We start from the raw sequence: 18,146 nt of genomic DNA on the forward strand, positions 1-18,146 counted from the left end.
AGGCACACAGCTAATTATACCGGATTTATCTGAAGGGACATTGGTGCCATTCTTCATAGACATGTCTTGGCTACCGTCAGTGCGGGTGATCTAAACCCAGAATAAGGTTAATTTGGGTAATACAGTAATAGTAATTAGAGCCACAATAATTACAAGCATAGTTGTAATAACAATGAAGACGAGGTTATTAGTATTAGGGGTCTAAATGAACACATATGCAATACCTAATGTAATTGAGAAGAACCACATTGTCAAAAAAGCACCAGGGTGAGAGGCGCTGTGCAATATGCATAATGACATTTTTACGGAGCCAGATTGTTGTTTCCCCTGAATCGGTGTTTGACAGTGGTAGTTGAAAGATATATTTTCAAAGGCATTGTGGGATTACCCGAAGTGTAGGTACCAGGACCTCTCGTCATTGCATCTCATAAAGAGTTGTTACTAGAGGAAGTGATATTTTTCAAAGCGCCAACATGAATGGAGAAGGGCAGTTGGAGCCGTCTTTTGGCTGGCGGGCAACTTGTGTAATGAGCCTAAGAGGGTTCCAATTATTCCACTTGCGATCAAAAAGGAGAAGGAGATTACTTCTCTTGCGGTTTTTTTTTCTTTGACATTTTACACAGTAACATCTTTTGATAGGGGCTGGGGGAGAGAGGGAAAGAAACGATTGCTACTGAGTGCCTCATAGTCTTGAGCAGACTCCTGCAGCACAGTCCTTTCTAGCAGAGACAATGCAATGCTTTTGTAGCTCACACATATTTTTGGGATTTATTTGTGATAAAACTACTTTTCCCAGTGGATGCAACATTAGCTGTCGCTCAGACTGTGTCACCTGCAGACCCAAAATTGAGCTTTCACACGACTGCAGGCTTTGGCTACAGCAGAATTGATGCCCTATTTGTCCACAGAGCTATTGTAAATTGTGAGGAGGCAACAGTGGAAGTCATGTTCAGCACAATACAATGGGGACTTGAATTATTTGATTGTGCACGGATTTTTTCCTCTTCTTTTCACTTATTAAATTCCAAGATTACAAGTAAAAGCACATTAGATGCCTGGCGGTAACTAAAAGGATTTCTCCACTATAGGATATCAGCCTAGGAGAAATAAACCATGAAAAAATCCACAAATAATATTATGTACCACTGCACTGAGACAAAGAAAACTCCAATCTGCATCAGCACAGATAAACATCCACCCCTAAGATATGTTCTTGGTAGATAACGGCTTAGTGTGTGTTTTTGCAACATGCACACACACAAACGGAGACACACAAGTACACAGAGCATAGCTTTGATAAGCAGGAAAATTACTACATGTTGTTCATGGTGGCAGAACAAAAGGATTCAAGGTCTTCATTTAAAGAATTCAAGCTGTGGAAAGGTGGATGCAGGGTTGAAGATGCATTTGGAACAATTTGACTTCATAATATACATAATTAGGGGGGAAAGGCGATGTGTGTGAGGTCTGGGAATACAGTGCCTTGCCTTCCCCTGTGAATCCACGGCAGGGGTGGGAGGCAGAGAGATTCACCGTCTGTTGCTGTTTTCCACGACCCTGTATATCCCCCTGCAGTGAAAAACGATGTTTGCCCCCAAAGACAGCCCTAATACAAATTAAATTAAATGAAGTCAGTGCAGCTAATCCCTGTGTGTTTCAGCTGCCGAAACAACCCCCTCCCTACCGAATGAGTGGGTCAAGCCCGCTGCATCTGGCCCCCTCTCCACCGGCCCTGCTCTCAAGCTGCTCGGCTCCCAGTCCCTGACGGAGACGACAGCAGGGCTCGCTCCCACTTTCTGCCCCACTGCGACTGTATTTGTGTGTTTGTGTAACACGTCGCTTTCACTGTAAATTCCCGTTGTGTTATTCCCTCTCTGACTCACAGTGTTTATTCCCTTTTGCTTGTTTTGCTTCTGCCACTGTGTATCAGAGCATTTCTTCAAGAAAGATTTATTTTTGTTTGGCTAACACATTTCTCACATATTTTTTGTTTTTCCTGGGGTTTCAGTTTTTTGTTGTTGTACATTTGCAGTTAAATGTAAAATATATAGGATTCACATGTCCACATTTTTCAGACAAAGTACTAAACAGTGTAATGGAAAGCAAACACAAAGCGGCATCGGACCACTTAGTGTTGTGTGTTGTTTTGTTCTGCCTGTGCCCTGATGGCAGCCTGTCACCGTCCTGTTAACAAGCTAGATTTAAAGATACCGTGGTGATGTGCGAGCAGCTAATACTCTGCTGTCAATCCCGCCGCTGACAGCTGCCGAGAAAGACCATCGCAAATATTAGCACCAGATGTGCTTCTCATTGGAGCAGGCAAACTGGATCAAAAAGCTAACTAGGCTGGATCACTGATAGGAGTACCCTTGTTGTGACGCGAGCAAAGAGATCTCGTGTGCCCATCTGTTTAATAAAAAGCCCCTTTCTGTGATACGTACCTTGGCATGGGGCCCGTTCATCCACCCCTGATTTGTGCCCCTGCTCGGATTTCCGAGACAAAGTGCACCAACTGAGTTTAGGCAGCTGGTGTACACTGATATTGCTTTCAGAGGGTTGAGGTAGGCGGGTTGCTTTTTGATGACCAGGAGTGTGGGGTATGTGTTTAGCGACAGCATGCGCATTAGTGTGTGTGTGTGTGTGCGTTGCGGATCTGAGCACCTGCACACATGCCCTTTGAAAAGCTCCATCACCTCTCCATCCAGCCAACACGCATTGTAAACATGGTTTGTTTGAGCGAGTGGCCTGGGGTAGTTGGATTAATGAGCACTGATGAAGTTCCACTTGTATCCTGGGTGCTGCCTCCCTATTTGCCCGAGTGGCTGTAATGTGGTAGTGTATCTGGAGGCGGTGACTCATTCCCTTTACCCAGTGTCAGATTAAGGCATGTCAATAAACAGACCCACTCAATCCATCTCCGAGAGACTGCATCCGCTCACAGAGCCTCCCAGTCTGTAATGAGCTGCTGCAAATCTCCATCTAACTAAAATGCCTGGAAAGATGCCTTGTCACAGTGAGGGAGAGTAAAACAGCGAGGGAGTGGGGGCAGGGAGTCTACAGCAGCACCGATGTGACTGGCAGCCACCTTTAAGCTGCTGAGAGGAAACGTAGCAGGCGTCGTGCTCCACCATGTTGTGGAGTGCAAGTGGATCAGCTTTCCTCAAAGATTCCCCATTTCTGTCGTCCTCATGTGTATTGAGTTAATCAAAAATTAATACTAAGTTTACTGATTTCAAAAGTGACTCAAAGTTAAGCTGTTTATTCAGTCACTGCTCTCATGTAAGCATTTAAAGGGATGTGTTTACATAATCTGCAGTGTCTCTGAATGTTTATTTTTATGTCCCTGCCCAGGGGAGGTGGGAGAAACCTCTTGGGAATTCCTAGTGCACTAATTCAGCGCCCCCCCCCCCCCCTCTCTACACAGGCTAATATAGGGCACAACTGAGAGAAATAAATTGCTATCTAGCAATTCTCTCCTTCAAATTATAATAATTAATATATGAAACAAAAAGTCTACCTGGATTAGATGTTACACTCAACATTTCTGGAGTCTGTTCACAAAAATCACCACCTACCTCTCTCATGTGGCGCCATACACATATGAAATGGATAATGGGATGAGAGAGTGTGAAAACTTTTCGGTCTGACATCCAAATTAAAGAAAATCCCTCAAGACTTGCCTAAAGGGGAAGTGCCTGCTTTTTGAGTTTGATTAGGCTCCACAGGCTTTAAGAAAAGTAAGCCGATTTCTTTGAGGAAACAGCCTACATTTTTCCTCCCTCCTTCCGTTTTACTATGTAAAACCATGAATCATAATCTCATAGAAAGACTCAGGTTTTCTTTCTGACTTGAAGACAGAATAAGTCTGGAAACACACACAGACCTGAGCGCTGAACAGGTGTTAAATGAAACTCTATCCAGCCTTATCTGCACCCCTATTAATTCTTGGTGGACATATAACTCCAATCTGAAAGGCTTAAAAGCACCAGCCTTGTCTTTAAAGACAAAGACAAAACAAAAACCCTGACCCGGGAACCCACACAGCCACCAACAGTTTGAAACACGTTGGTCCTGAGCGGTGATTCTCTGGTAAGACAACAGCTTCGACTTAAGCCTCTTTAGCGTCAGCCGACTCCGCTGGAATGCAGACGTCTGCAGAGGGGGCCTATTATTTAAAATCTTTTCATCATGCTGAAAGGGAGGGAAATAGCTTTGACGTTGAGAAGCTCATGAATAATGAATGTTGTTTCTATCAATGTATGTATAATTAATCACATCTCCGCTAACTGGACTTCTGTGGAGCCGGTAGGCCTGAGTGACATGGAGACTTGTCTGGACTATTGTCTCTGTTTTAAGAATGAACGACAGCCGCAATATCTTCTGTAGTTTCCTATGTGGGGGTGAAACACAGGTGGAACAAGCAATAGCTTTACTACTTGGGCCTCACTTTATGACAGGGGGTGATTGTTTTGGTCAGAATGAGTGTTTGTTCGATTTCACACGGTAAGACAAGAAAAACGAGGAGGAAGTGCAAGCAGGAAGTGCTATTGTGTTTTCAAATCTGTTTCGTTGTGTTCCTGAGGAGCTGTTATTTAGTTTGCTCAAACAATACACAACACTAACAGATGTGGTCAAGGACACAATTGACCTCACAAAAGCCCTCAGTTCACCCAGTGTATTTATTTTCGTCCACTCACAAAGGCTGCAGAATTGTACAAGCTACAGCAGAGCAAGGGGGCATTTAAAAACCTTTTCAGCACAGAATCACTCACTTTCATAACATGATTGATTCCCAAATGGGCTACTGGGTTTGGGGTGAATTGATGGGTGATGAAGTGAAATGATGCAGAGAATGTGGCAGGTTATTTGTCACACATGTAGCCTTCTGTCACAATTGATTGTGTATAATTTGAGTTTTCAGGGGAGCCAGTTGATATTAAATGGTAACAACTCTCTGTATTCATCACTGCAGGCCCCCTTTAGCAGGCAAAAATAGAAAATGTAATCTCATCCACAACCATGGATGTGCCTCAGGCACTCTTTCACCCTTTTTACCACTGATCCTCCCTTAGGGGCCCTGCCCTCTATAAAGGAAGAGGGAAATCTATAATCTAGCAGATGGCAGAGGATATATGGGAAATTCTATAATCGGGAAGAAGGGGCTGATAATGGTCGTTGGGGTGGAGGGCAGAGGGGTGGAGGGTTACTGCAGCTCAGGGGCCGAAGAGCATGTCTTCATACTCACATAAATAATAATAATAGACAAAAATATAAACCCACTCCCAGCAGGTGCCTTGGTGGTCTCTGTCTCCGTCATGGGTGTCACTCTGACTGGATGTGAGCTGCCTGGAGGTGCTGCTGGGTGCAGACGCAGAGGCAGAGTGGTTGGGCGCCAGCTCAGTCCTGCAAGTCAGGGATTGGCGGAGCCGTGCTTTTGTGGGGAAGCAGAAAGAGAGAGTCTGTGTGTGCAAGAATGTGAATGTGCAAGAGGCTCAAAGTGTAGCATTTCTTTTCATAGTCAAAGTGTATAGGATGAGAAAGTCACCCGTAGACACACACACACACACACACACACACACACACACACACACACACACACACACACACACACACACACACACACACACACACACTACTACAAAATTACATGAGGGGAATAAATGCATTTATAACAAGGCACTTTAAGACACTGACCATCTTTCATCCGGTGGAGTTTTTCCTCTAATTTCATTCTCTATCTTTTTTTTTCATCACTACTCTTAAAACTTTATCACAGCCAAACCTAGCTGGATAATAAAGCCTTTTTATTTTCTAATTGCAACTGGCTTGCCCTGTAAACCCCTTGGATCTATTTCTCCTCCTCTCTCCCTTTAGCAATGGGATATCAATAACAAGGCACATTATGTGTAACATTTCCTTCCGGGACCGAAGGGAGTCCATGAGCGTGCTGCAGAGAAAATAAACGGCGACTGAGGCACAATCTCAGACTGCTCAAACACAGAATGAAGCAGCAAAATTCGATCTGACAGTTTTAATTGATTCTGTCTAGTCTGTTGTTCTGTATGTTTAAACTGTGCATTTTAGTGTGGCAGTAAGAGCATTTTGTATCCACAACAAACACGGCTTGATGTTTTTCGTCAGCTAAATTGATGACATTAAAGGGTAGCATCCATGACAGACATGAAACACTCACTCCTGAAATCAATTTTTCTTCTCTTAGATGCTCAATTTTTCCAGACACAGTCTGGTACAACCCGCCCCACCCTGCTTACATACCTTCTGTTTTTAAGCAGTTTAAATCATATTGGATGGCTACAGTTAATGTCAAATGATGACTTTGCTTAAGATCAATCATGTATCAAGCAAGGTTTATTATTGTACTTTAGTAAACTGACATTATTCCAGTCGCAGACACAGCCTGGCAAAGACTGCAGAATTCTGATTTCTTATCTGTCCGTTTTTTAAACTGTAAATGTAAAAGAAAACTACTTTAAATTATATTCTTGACTAAGAAAGAGATTGCTGATGGAATCATCCTGCATCCCTTTTTGAATACAGTATGTTATCAGTGCATGTCGCTGCATCTGTCTATATCTTTCCAGCTTGCTTCCCTGTTCAAATGTTATACTGTGCTGTATCAGCCTCAATAATACATACAGTAGGGCAGCTGTGTGACATTTTTTTCTCTCTTTTTCTCTCCTATCTGTGTGACATCTGCTGAACTTGTCGGGTGTTTACTGGTGTAACAACTGGTGTCTTCACTCCCCACCCCTCCTCTTCTCTCTGGTGCTCCCCATGCCCCCACACAATGAATACACTTGCATCCAGACTACAGAACCAATTGTCACGCTGGGAGGAAGGCAAATCAAATCTTACGGCAGCAACTAGGCGAGGAGATTGCTTTTCCTCTCAGTCGCAGAGGAGCGAGCCCATCGTCCCTGTGCCTCCGGTTTTACAGGAGAGAAAGAAGCAAAGGGTGAAAAGGGGAAAGCTACTGGGCTGCAGCAGCTGGACCACAAGTCTCCCGCAGGTCAAGTCTCACCCATTTCCTCCCATCTTCACCCTCTCTTTCTTTCCACTCCCTTACCCACTCATCCTGACACTACCTATCATTCACCCGGCGACACCAGGGACTACATTCCTCCCTCCAGTCCTCCAGATGAAACGGAACAATAATTACGGGGATAGAGTGACTCTGGCCGCCAAACTGGGGCCGCTCAGATCACAACAACACATTGTCCAACCTGATTAAGTAGCCATTTGTGGCATCCTCGCTGTAGTTAAGCAGTACTCATCCTCTTGCCTGAAACTTGACCTCCCAGGAAGATTTATTGACATGTCCTCCAATTTGAGGTTGGTCAGAAATGTGGGGGAAGACATTACATTTCTTTACAGGAAGCACGGACTAATGCATCCGATTCTCCCTCAAAATAGGCTCTGTTGAGTGACTCACCATTGCCTAAGGTTATACACTCACATGTTGGGAGTTGTGTATTTCCTCTGACAGTTCCTCAATTGAGGAAATGTGGTTATCTCCACTGAACCCTTTATTAACAAGCAGCTGCCGGGGTGAACGTGAGCTGTAGAGGAAGCAGCAATTTTGAATACTATATGAAGAGTCTCCTTTTGGTCGTACCTACTACACACACTTAGGAGAGCTCAATGTAAAAAGCCTGAGAGGGTATTGCATTATGGAGAGTACAATTCCATTTCTGGACTGGAATAGCTTGAGAGCCGGGGCATACTGCCTTCCTCTCCAGGTCGTTCCTACACACAACCTGCCATCCAAACCAATTACAGGCTGCAGCCAGAGTGACATTCACAAGAAATGTTCTATCTTGTCTTTTAAATGAAGTTTTCCCCTTGTTACTCATGCCTTGCATTTTCATTAGTCTCCCACTGGATGCACAGCCACTGTAGAAGATGAGGCAGTTTAATTCTTCCTCACTGGGACCATTGGACTCCAGGCACATACAGCACATGTTTTCTATAGCATAACAGCATTATTAATACACATTATTGATCAATAATAGAAGCGTATATCTATTATTCTTTTAATGGAAATATATGAATCTTTGATGAAACACCACATATATGTGGTGCGATTTATAAATGAATTAAAATGTGTTAATCATTAATTAATAACAAATCTGAGTTGCAGTGTGTTGCCACCGCCGTTACCTTTGATATTTAATGGAGTAAAGCTGAACGGGAACAAAAGGAGTCAGGGGTAATACAAGAGAACAAACATGGTGTGCTCCAAATTAAGAGCTAATAATAAAATGTTAATTAAATTCCTTTTTCATGATTTAACCTCTCTGTATTAATGAGTTAAAGTTTAATAAGGGGTAAATGTTAAAGGGAGACAGAATGGTGTTAACCTTCAGCGCAAACACATTGCATCATAATTGAGCAAACCCCGAACAGAGGCCTGCCCTTGCATTGTTGCTGATCATTATACACATTTTCTGGAAAAATAATTAGGAGGTGAGAAGGCAAACAACAGATTATCCCCTAATGATTGAAGGTAGACCTATGCATTTTTGAGAATACTGAAAGATAACTGTATCTCTGATACACACACACACACTTTTTTTTAAAGCAACTAAAGAGACAGGAACAGAGTCAGCATCAGTCGGATAATAACGCTGCACAGCATATATGTTGTCTCTGAAGTTCAGAAAATGGCATCAATACCGCAAATCTAAACAAACAAAGACATGCATTGGTAGCATTAACTAGCTCTTACATATTTCATAGGCTGCAAACAGGTCATGGGAGCTATTTGCCAGAGGTACTGTAAACATCACACATCGGCTGCTGTGATCTGTCTTCACTTTTATTTATTCATGTATTTAATTATATATTTATATCAAAAGAGACTCGTGAAGACTTCGACTACTGTGTGACATTTCCGCGGCGCCGTTGTCCTCACTGCTTAGATTCTTTGGCATTGTGGTTTGATTTCCACGGAGAAGCTGAAAAGTTCAAAAATGTTCAACCCCATTAACATCTCCTGAGAAGAGTGTGGGCACAGTTTGGTCACCATGTATGACAGCTGTGCGCGGCCGCTGCTACGTCAACAGCAGGCCCGTGTCAAATGTGTAGCTCACTTGATAATCAGCAACTGCTTCAGTGCCTGCATTAACCTTTCTTATCAGAGAGGATTTTTTTTTTCAACAGGTCTTTGATATTGGTACTACGGACTTCCCTCGGAAGCCAGCCATTGACTCAAAGCTCTTTTTTATCAGCATGATGTATCTGCGCCGTGGAATTTTAAGTGAAGGCTCTGCTTTCTTTCTGCAGAAAACACCTGCATCTTATCAAACTTTGTCCAAAGGGTCGTATCCTGGCTTTTCGCAGGACTGGGGAAGTCCTTTGAGAGGCTTTGATACCCTTTGGCCCCCTGACATCTTACCAAGTGTGAGTAGAAGCTTGGCAGACGCAGCAGGGGTACCTGCTCAGTGTTCACTCGCCCCTCTGTCCATGTGCTCTTACTCGTCAGACATTCTCCTTGCTAAATAAATGTTGGAAAAAAATGAATGTCGGATGCCTTTGAACTGTGTTCTCTAATGTGGGTCAGAGATCTATCGTATGCATATTCAGAACGTCTTTTCATCTGCAATTGTGGAGTTAAAATTCCCCTGGTACACTCTTAATTTCATCTACTTCTCTTGGAGTTATTTATTTAATATTTCTACATTAATGTCTTCTCAAACATGGTAAAAGTGAAGAGTTCAGAGAAGAAAAAAGGGAAACTTTTCTTCTCCCTCTGTCTGCATGATAGTCTGTCCGCCCTAATGACTCCATTTTAAAGACGGTGGGCTGACCGGCAGCGGAGGGATGGAGAGCGGGGAGGGTGAAGAGGAGAAGAGAGGCTCACTGCAGCACTCTCCTCGGCTCTCCACTCCCAGTCAGCCTCTCAGTGTGTGTGCTTTGAAAGAGAATAGGATTCAGCCCTTTGAAAGCCGAGGCTGCTCACCGGGGCCTTTGTGGAAAATAACATTTCAACTGAAAGCCAATTACTGGTAACATTATTTTGGTTGCTTCCATTATTAAAAGTACCTCTCTCTGTTTGCCCCCCATCATCCCTCAACCACAACCCCCACCCCACCCACTCATCCCCCCCACCCCTTTGCTTCGTTTTTTTACAGACGGAGAATTATTCCATCGACTCCAGTTACGTGAACAGCAGAGCCCACCTCATTAAAAGGTATGTGTTGATTAGGAATTGTTACCAGCACCTCGTTACCATTATTATCTGTAATTATGTTATCTAATGAGTGCACCGCTACCGTTGCAGCAGCTTGCATGTGTTCCTGCATGTTTCTCATTCAGTGTAATTGCAATGGGAGGATAAGATTTGGGGATAAATAGCATTACTCCATAGTGCGTTTAGTAGACATTTGTTGAAACGAGCCACAAACTCACGCTCACAGATTATTAGATTACACACAGCAGCAGCATCAGCAAGTAATGATTCTCATATTTACAGGTAACCTCATTACTCGGCTGTAATTCAGTTTATTAGCAACACGTGTGGCTTGAATTGCGTAAGTGTAAGACTTAAAACAACTACTCAATGATTGCATTATATTCAAGAGATTTCTCAAGTGCTTTTCCGCCACTGTTTTTCAAAACATGAATAGCTTCATGAATAGTCAATAATTATCTTCTCTGTTTTCACCGGGTGGAAGAAGTGTGGTATAAATGTTTTCATTGTGTTTTGTATTTCAGTCTACCTGAAACAGGATATTTGATGGGGGTTACGGGAATGCAGGGTTTAGGGTCATTTAATAACTCCCTGCAGCCAGGGTTTTGTTACCAAGCCCACTTGGGAAACTACAATCTTCCTTTTTACCTGCAGCTATGTAACATCCCAGCTTTTCTTTTGTTTGAGGCCTTCCCAGTCTTTTGAAAAGCTATTATGGCAATTTCCCCCTCAAAAGATTCCGGCATTAATGTAAACAAAGAGCATTCAAGTGTGGGCCTCTGCAGCACACTACAAAGAAATCCCCCCAGGAGCCGGTGAGCCTATGGTCTGGGACAGGTGCAATTACAGTGATAACATCAGAGAGCCAGCATTACCTGCAGCCCTCTCCCCCAGCCGGGGGAATTTCAGGCTTGGGCCCAGGAATGCAGATACCTTGTACTGTCCTTCACTTTCTCTTCATTTCTTTTTGTTTGCACACTTTTGTTTACTCTCATTTTCTCCTCTCTCTACCGCTCTCTCTCCTTTTATAACCTCTTTTCTCCATCTGCGTGAACTCATCTCTATATTTTTTCTCTCCTGCAAGAACACATGTTCATATATTCACCCCTATTTAGTGTTGTTTGTAAAGCGGAATTTGTTCCAGTGGGATGGAAATCAAATGAAGGGAAATCATGCTGTTACTGTGCAGCTGTTGATTGTGCCCCCCCCACCCCACCCGTTTTATTGACTGTGAGCCCCAAACAAGACAGATGCTCAGTTTGTATGCTTCCAGCGTTTCCTACATCCATCTTCCTTCCAGGAATTCCTGATTACTGCAGTATTTGTTTGATTGTAGTGAGTGAGTGCCTCCTGTTTGTTCAATGCGATGCCCTTGAAGTCAGTGCATCCATCCAACATGTCCTTGTCTGAGACACCCCATAGCTGCCGTGCTATCTGTGAAATTGAAAAATGATCCAAAAGAGGCTTAAAACGTTTCCTTTTTTCATAGTTAAGGCAATTGCAGAAGCTGTATTCTTAGTATTTGAAACAACTAAAAAAACACAATTTATCTGTTTTGAATTCCTGGAAATAGACCAGTTAAATAATTTATATGAAAAACAGTAAAAGGGACAAGGAGAGAAAGACAGACTGCTCGTCACAAACCATCAGCGTAAAGGGGACGAAGGAAAGCATGTGAAATAGGTGATGTGACATTTAATCAAAATTTTCCCTCTCCTCCCTGTTGGCCCCCATGTAGCACGTCGACATTTAAAGACCTGGAGGGGAACAGTCTGAAGGACAGCGGCCACGAGGAGAGCGACCAGACCGACAGTGAACATGATGTCCAGAGAGGACACTACGTTGACACGGCTGTCAATGACGTGCTGAACATGACTGTCCCCCCCAATGTTTGCCAGCTGCCAGACCAAGGTAAGACTGCTGCTTGTCTGAGTGTGTGCGCTGTGTGTGCAATATCCTTTGGAGTTTGTTTTGCCAGTTTCAAGATAAGACCAATGTGTATTCATTTGTGCGCCTGAGTCTGTTTTTATGCCACAAGAGCATCTCTTAAGGTGCATTATGCCCATTGCGAGCTTCAGATGTGCAAGTATGAATAACAGCACAGTTTTTTTCAGTCTTTGATGTCCTGCTAGAGCGGCTAATGTGAGAGATCTCTGGCAGCTAAGGCTACCCTTTGATACAAGCTTAGGCAACATTATTGACTGATAGAAGCCATGTCTGCTCTCGGAGGGGGGGGACCGACTTTAGATGTGCTTGAATGGCAGCAATTAGGCACACAAAGGTAGAAGGTGGAAATCTACATATCTCCACATGTCCTCATCCATTATTCAGTAGGATCATTTAGCAGGGAATTAATGTTGATGTTTCATTTCTGACTCACCGTTTAAAAAGACATCCACTTGGTTGGCAGAAGTCAGTGTAAGGGTCATACTGATTCTTAACTACTGCCAGTCAGACTGAGGAAGAGAGTGGGTCAGTAAGGGGAAGAGTGGAGCAGACCAGGAATCTACTATATGCACCTGAGGGTATTTACCAAGCTCAAAGGTAATGCCACATGCACAGGTGTAACAGCTCAGCAGAGCATGAGAGTCGGTGTGTGTGTGTGTTTGTGTGAAATACGCAGGCATTTCAGAAATACTAACATTAGTTATTATATACAGAGTGAGGTGGAAAACCAGGATGATATTTTAAATCCCGCTCCTGAGGACAGCACTCTCTGATATCACTCGCTGTATCTGAACTTTACATATGCGATGTGCTCCAATTTGGGAACTTGCCAAATTTCTTTTTTTCAAAATGTTGGTTCTGCCCCAGTAAGGCTGTCTACTCTCTCTCTACTCTACTTTTTTCTTCCTCTGCTCTTATAGGGTAGACATTTTAATGAGCGAGAGATAATGAAAAGGATCCTAGTTTCTGAAGAAAAGCATAAAGGAATGAAGATTATGGGATTTTTTAAATGTATTATTTATCCATCTATTTTTATCAGGGGACTGTGAAGTGTGTGGGTGCGGTTGGAGAAGCAGTAATAGACATGTGGGGGCTCTTCCTTGTCTGTTCTTTGGCACATTTACCTTACCAGATGCTTCACTTGGAGTCATTTGGCTGTTGATGTTGTTTGACTAGGGAATAATACCATTAGGCAACCTACACTTCATGCTAATGTGGAATACAGTCATACAAATGGATCTGCCTTCACGGCCAGTTGCCCATATATTGTAATGAGCTGAGAAATACAGATAGACGTACACAGGGTCAGGAGTTATGGTGGTAACCATTAGAATAAACGTGTACTGCATCAGACCGTAATGAACAATGAAAAGTGAATTTGCTGACTATTGGTTGCCAGCTGTAATCACTTCACAACCCGCAAAATAATAATTTGCCTTAAAAAATGCATGCTGACAGGTCTTCTACTGGGCGTCTCATTATTGGAGACAATTAGAAATGATGTACATGAGAAATATTACAAGTGGGAAGAGCTCTCTGAGGCAGTTCTTTTTTCATTAACACCACCAATGATTGTATCTGTTTCAGCAAAATGAATGCATGCCTCTTGAATGTGTAATGCAGTCCACACGGCTGGTAAACAAACAGGAGGCTATTTCACAGTGCTGTCCACTTTTGACCAGAACAAATAGATGATAACAAAGTATCTGTTTTGAATTACAATTAGGTGGTTTGTTATTGGCTTTTCCTTTTTTTTTTTTTTTTTATTCCTTCCTGTTACTGTCTTACTTCTGGCCAGCAGTTTTCCTCAGTCAGGTCTTAACAAAATAGCTCCACTAGAAGCTGCTTTTGTTTTGGTAGTCAGTCAGCAGCAGTGGTCACACCAGAGAGTAATAAGAGGCTGTTCATAATTATTAAATGAAAAGACCAAAGATCCTTACACGTACAGAAATGTAATGACAGAGCAAATGAAATCGTCCCTCTATTACCATCTCATCGAGTAATTACACAGTTAAAGGGCACAGTGGGCTGACAGAGATGGGCAGATTCAGCATGAGGCACATTTGAATCTGTCTCTCCTGTTGTATGAGATGAGGTTGTTTTTTTTGTGGCGCTCCTCAGGAGAACACTAGCTTCCTCGTTTCCCTCCTCCATTTTCTTCTGTGGAAACTCACTTGAGGACAAAGGCAGAAATAGAACAGTTGAGGTTTATACAATATGAGAGCCGCAGCGGTTACAGTCATGTGATGCTGTGGTTTCACTTTGAGCTCATCTGTCTTAATTGACAGAAATGGACACTATCTGCGTGTTCTACTGCGTGAAATGAGGGAATCGTCAGAAAACAAATAGGCCTGTTCACTAAACACTGTGCTGCTTAGGTGTCTTGCGGGACTTTAATGTTGTATACTGCGGGTCTCCTGCCAGCTAAAGCAGAAAACAAGTTGAGAGACTGCAATTGCCAAAGGACAACAACACACACAAGCCAAGGAGAGAGGAGCCTTGTTTCTTTCTTTTTTTTTTACTGTGCTGTTTTTTTTATTGTGTGTTAAGTGCCAAGAACAAAAGGAAGCAGGAAGGGGGAAGGAGGAAGGGTTAAACTCTCGGGCTTTAACAGAGCAAATGTTTACCATTCCCAGTACCATGTAAAGGTGATGTTTGCCCAGGAGACAGGCCGTTACCTTTTCACAAAGACCCTGCGTTCCCATCATGTTGGGAGCTTTCATGTGGGAATCCAATTGTGTGACAAGACTCGGCTGCTAACTAGCCGTGCGCTGAGTCACCGTGGGCTTGTTCTGTATCAATTTAGTTTGCAGTTTGATATTTGGCTTTCGTCCATCAGAGAGAGCTGTGCTTTTTTTTTCTTCACTGATGCGCTTTCAACTACAGCTATTCATTATTCCTGCTCCAGCCACCACCAAGGTAACTTTCAGCGAGGTGCTTCTGAAGAGATTTTGGACTTAAAACTGAGCGAATGCCTCTTTGTTGAATCCCTGCCAAGAGTCTAAAAAGGCGTGTGAGCTCTTTTTTTGAAAACCTGACCTGAAATATCCTTATCGCAGTGGATTAGATTAGGAAGTATCTGAAGAACAAATTACATTAAATCTCTTAAAATCTATAAAGGAAAGGCTATCTTTAACATGTAATGGCTCTGACATATCTGCCAATAGAGTAATAATGGCTGATATGGGTGTAAGTATAGACTGAGAAGAAGAGCTATATAAAATGAATTCACTTTATCTTTATAGGCATGTCTGTGAAGTTAGGGGGATTTGGTTGAAATGTGCGACATGCTAGCTTTGGCTCTGTAGAACCATTAGTGTCAAGGGAGAAGCGAGGGAACAGACTCCGAGGGGGCTGGTGACAAAGAGAGCTAAATCTATTTTTTTCAACTTCCTTTGATTGTCATAGCTCACACTTTAATTCCTCCCGGATATGGATGAGCCATGGTTTTAAGGATTAAGATTCATGTATTGTTAAATCTCTCGAGTTATCTCTGCAGGCGGGAAAAGGGGAGCATGATGTTGCTTAACAGTGTCCGATTTGTGAGTTTAGAGGTTTCGGTTCTTGATTTTGGAATTATTTCCAGGTCAATTTGTAAGTGTTTTTCAAAAAAAGCCCTTCCTCTTGGCTTATTAGACTCAAAGGAATCCAAGACTGCTCAATTAACCAGAGCAGGCCTCTTTTATTTCTGACATATTCCTCGGCCTCCACCTCTGGAGAATATCTCTCATCTATCTGTTAGCTCCCTATGGGTGTGTGCCTGAAGCTGGAGCCCAGGAATGGAAGCCCCCTACGTGGGCCGCAGACTTCTCCATATTCCCTTCTTCCATCAGCAGATCCACAGGGTTTCACTGTTCCTAATTGATTTCAGGCCACTCTTTTTTCTTTCTCTCATTCCCTCTCCCTCCATATGTCTCTTCTGCCTTCCTCTCCTGTTTCCATCTACTGACTGCAAATGTCTCCAACCCAACATCTCCCAACTTTGTGCCAGTCAAGCAGTTTCTTTCCCCTGTTGAATTAAAGAAAGAGTAAAGGCACCTCACATTTTTCTGCTGCCCTAAATTCAACACGGGAACATTTCTAGTTTGCAGTTCTCTGATCTACTAACGAAAATGCTGACAGGTGTCAGAATCAGGAAGGCAACAGGAACAGGGCTGTGCTGACAACACGAGAAGGGGAGAGGGTGTCTGTGAGAGAGGGAGACAGAGATGGAGAGATGAGCTGAGAGTCTAGTAAGCAGTCTTAGCGAGGGAAAATAAAAAGAGGAAAGGAGGAAACAATCTCTCTGACAGGTAGGAGTGATTATTTTTTGCATTCTCTCACTCCAAGATAACTCTGTGGAGGATTTGAGTGATTCTCAAACAACATTAGATTGAATTAAGCACCAAAACTCTCCTTGTGATTCGGGCTGGCAACAACACGTGTTGCGTTATGATATTTTGTGATTAGATTAACATACAAACTCTATACTGACACCATCCATTTTGATTTGGATTTGCCTAATCTAATGTGTAACCCATGGTGGAGGTAAAATGGCTGACAGTGACAAAGAGCTCAGTGCAATACAAGCATTAAGGAAGATAGAGTGCACACACACTGCATGCTCAAACACACCAGAGACGGCTTGCTAGCAGGTGTACTGAGGTCTGTAATGAACCACCGAGATGCACATTTTGCCTCCGAGATGTGGAGACTTGAGGAAGTACCGTATAAGGAAATGAAATGTCATTTCAAGCTGTGTCCATCTGTGCTCATCTCTTTTATTGTGCTTACATCGCTGAATGAATTTAGTTTGGCTTATTGCGATTAAACCTAATGTACATTTAAATAAAAAAAGAGCTGACTATTGTTGATTTTGCAACTGGTACCATCATTTAGAAGAAAGACGTAGAATGTGTGTTCTCCATATTTATTTTTAAATACAGTTTCTCACCGAGTAAAACAAGCCCGTTTCTGCCCAAACTGCACTGCTTTTATGTTTGCTCTGAATTCAAATAATTGGCTTTTGCCTCTTGGTAGTTTTTGTTTGCAGTACTTGCATAAGTAAACCAACAAATTATTTAAAAAGAAAATATGGTATGTGAGCTCTTCCCTTTAGTTCTTTAGTTAATACCACAAGGGAATGAGTTAAGAGATGTGAAGAAGTGCTTAAACAAACTTGACATGTTTGGATACTGTTAAGTTTTTACGAGCGTCGCCTCTAGCTTTCTCTTCCTCAGTTTTACACAGCAAAGCCAAAGATGTATTCAGAAGGTCTTCTTCCCCAGCCCAGACGGAAAACATATAGAAATGTTATTATAGTACAATGGCATCCCCTGAACCCTCATTCTGCCAGAGCTCTCCTGAATATACCCCGTGTATTTAATCAGCTCAAGAGGGGACTGCTTATCTCTCTGCACTTGTCATGGATAGCGTATTGAACATATCAGAGGGAGAAATGGGAATAGTTCATTATTTTCTAGGGCTCACAATGAGCCTGATGTATCTCATTGCAGGTCCTCCACTGACAGCTCATTTTCTAGACAATCCTGGCATTCAGTTCACAACGCGGCAGGGCGAGAGAGGGAGAGACACGGAGAGAGAGGGAGGAAACACAGAGACAGGGAGAAAATAGGGCTCCGGATCTCCATTGCTTATTCATGACGCTGTGGCATGCTAGGTGTGTTAATAATCTCCGCAGAAACCAAGTGAATCACAGTTGTTTGTTGAACACCTAGCCAAGCTGGGCCCCAATCGACAGCAGATGGGAAAACAGGGGGATCAAGATGATCCCAGACAGAGGGAGGGAGATTAAGAACAGGTAATGTGCTGAAGTTGATGGGGGCCGAGTGTGTATTAAAGCGAGAGGAGAAAGTACCTGAATTTTAAATCTTGTCTGAGAGCGTATGTACAAAGTATATTGAGTGTGTATGTGTGGCTGCAAGTGTGTGTCTTTAAAGGTTAATCAGGGAAGAAGAGTGAGAGGAGGAGGAGGATAAAGAGATGG

At 42.9% G+C, this 18,146-nt stretch overlaps 1 protein-coding gene across 7 annotated transcripts in view; it reads left to right on the top strand.

Annotated features, from left to right (window-relative positions):
- pcdh19 (protocadherin 19) overlaps positions 1–18,146 on the top strand; it is a 52,668-nt gene that overhangs the window by 18,966 nt on the left and 15,556 nt on the right. For 4 of the 7 annotated variants that reach the window (XM_034138918.1, XM_034138950.1, XM_034138933.1 and 1 more), the window contains exons 3-4: positions 10,155–10,213; positions 11,940–12,124. In XM_034138918.1, the coding sequence (XP_033994809.1) occupies positions 10,155–10,213; positions 11,940–12,124 (244 nt within the window). The remainder of the gene's footprint in view (positions 1–10,154; positions 10,214–11,939; positions 12,125–18,146) is intronic. The other 3 variants (XM_034138927.1, XM_034138942.1, XM_034138970.1) reach the window with 1 other exon arrangement.

This window comes from Trematomus bernacchii, unplaced genomic scaffold, assembly GCF_902827165.1.
Source record: "Trematomus bernacchii unplaced genomic scaffold, fTreBer1.1, whole genome shotgun sequence".
In the NCBI taxonomy this organism is placed as follows: domain Eukaryota; kingdom Metazoa; phylum Chordata; class Actinopteri; order Perciformes; family Nototheniidae; genus Trematomus; species Trematomus bernacchii.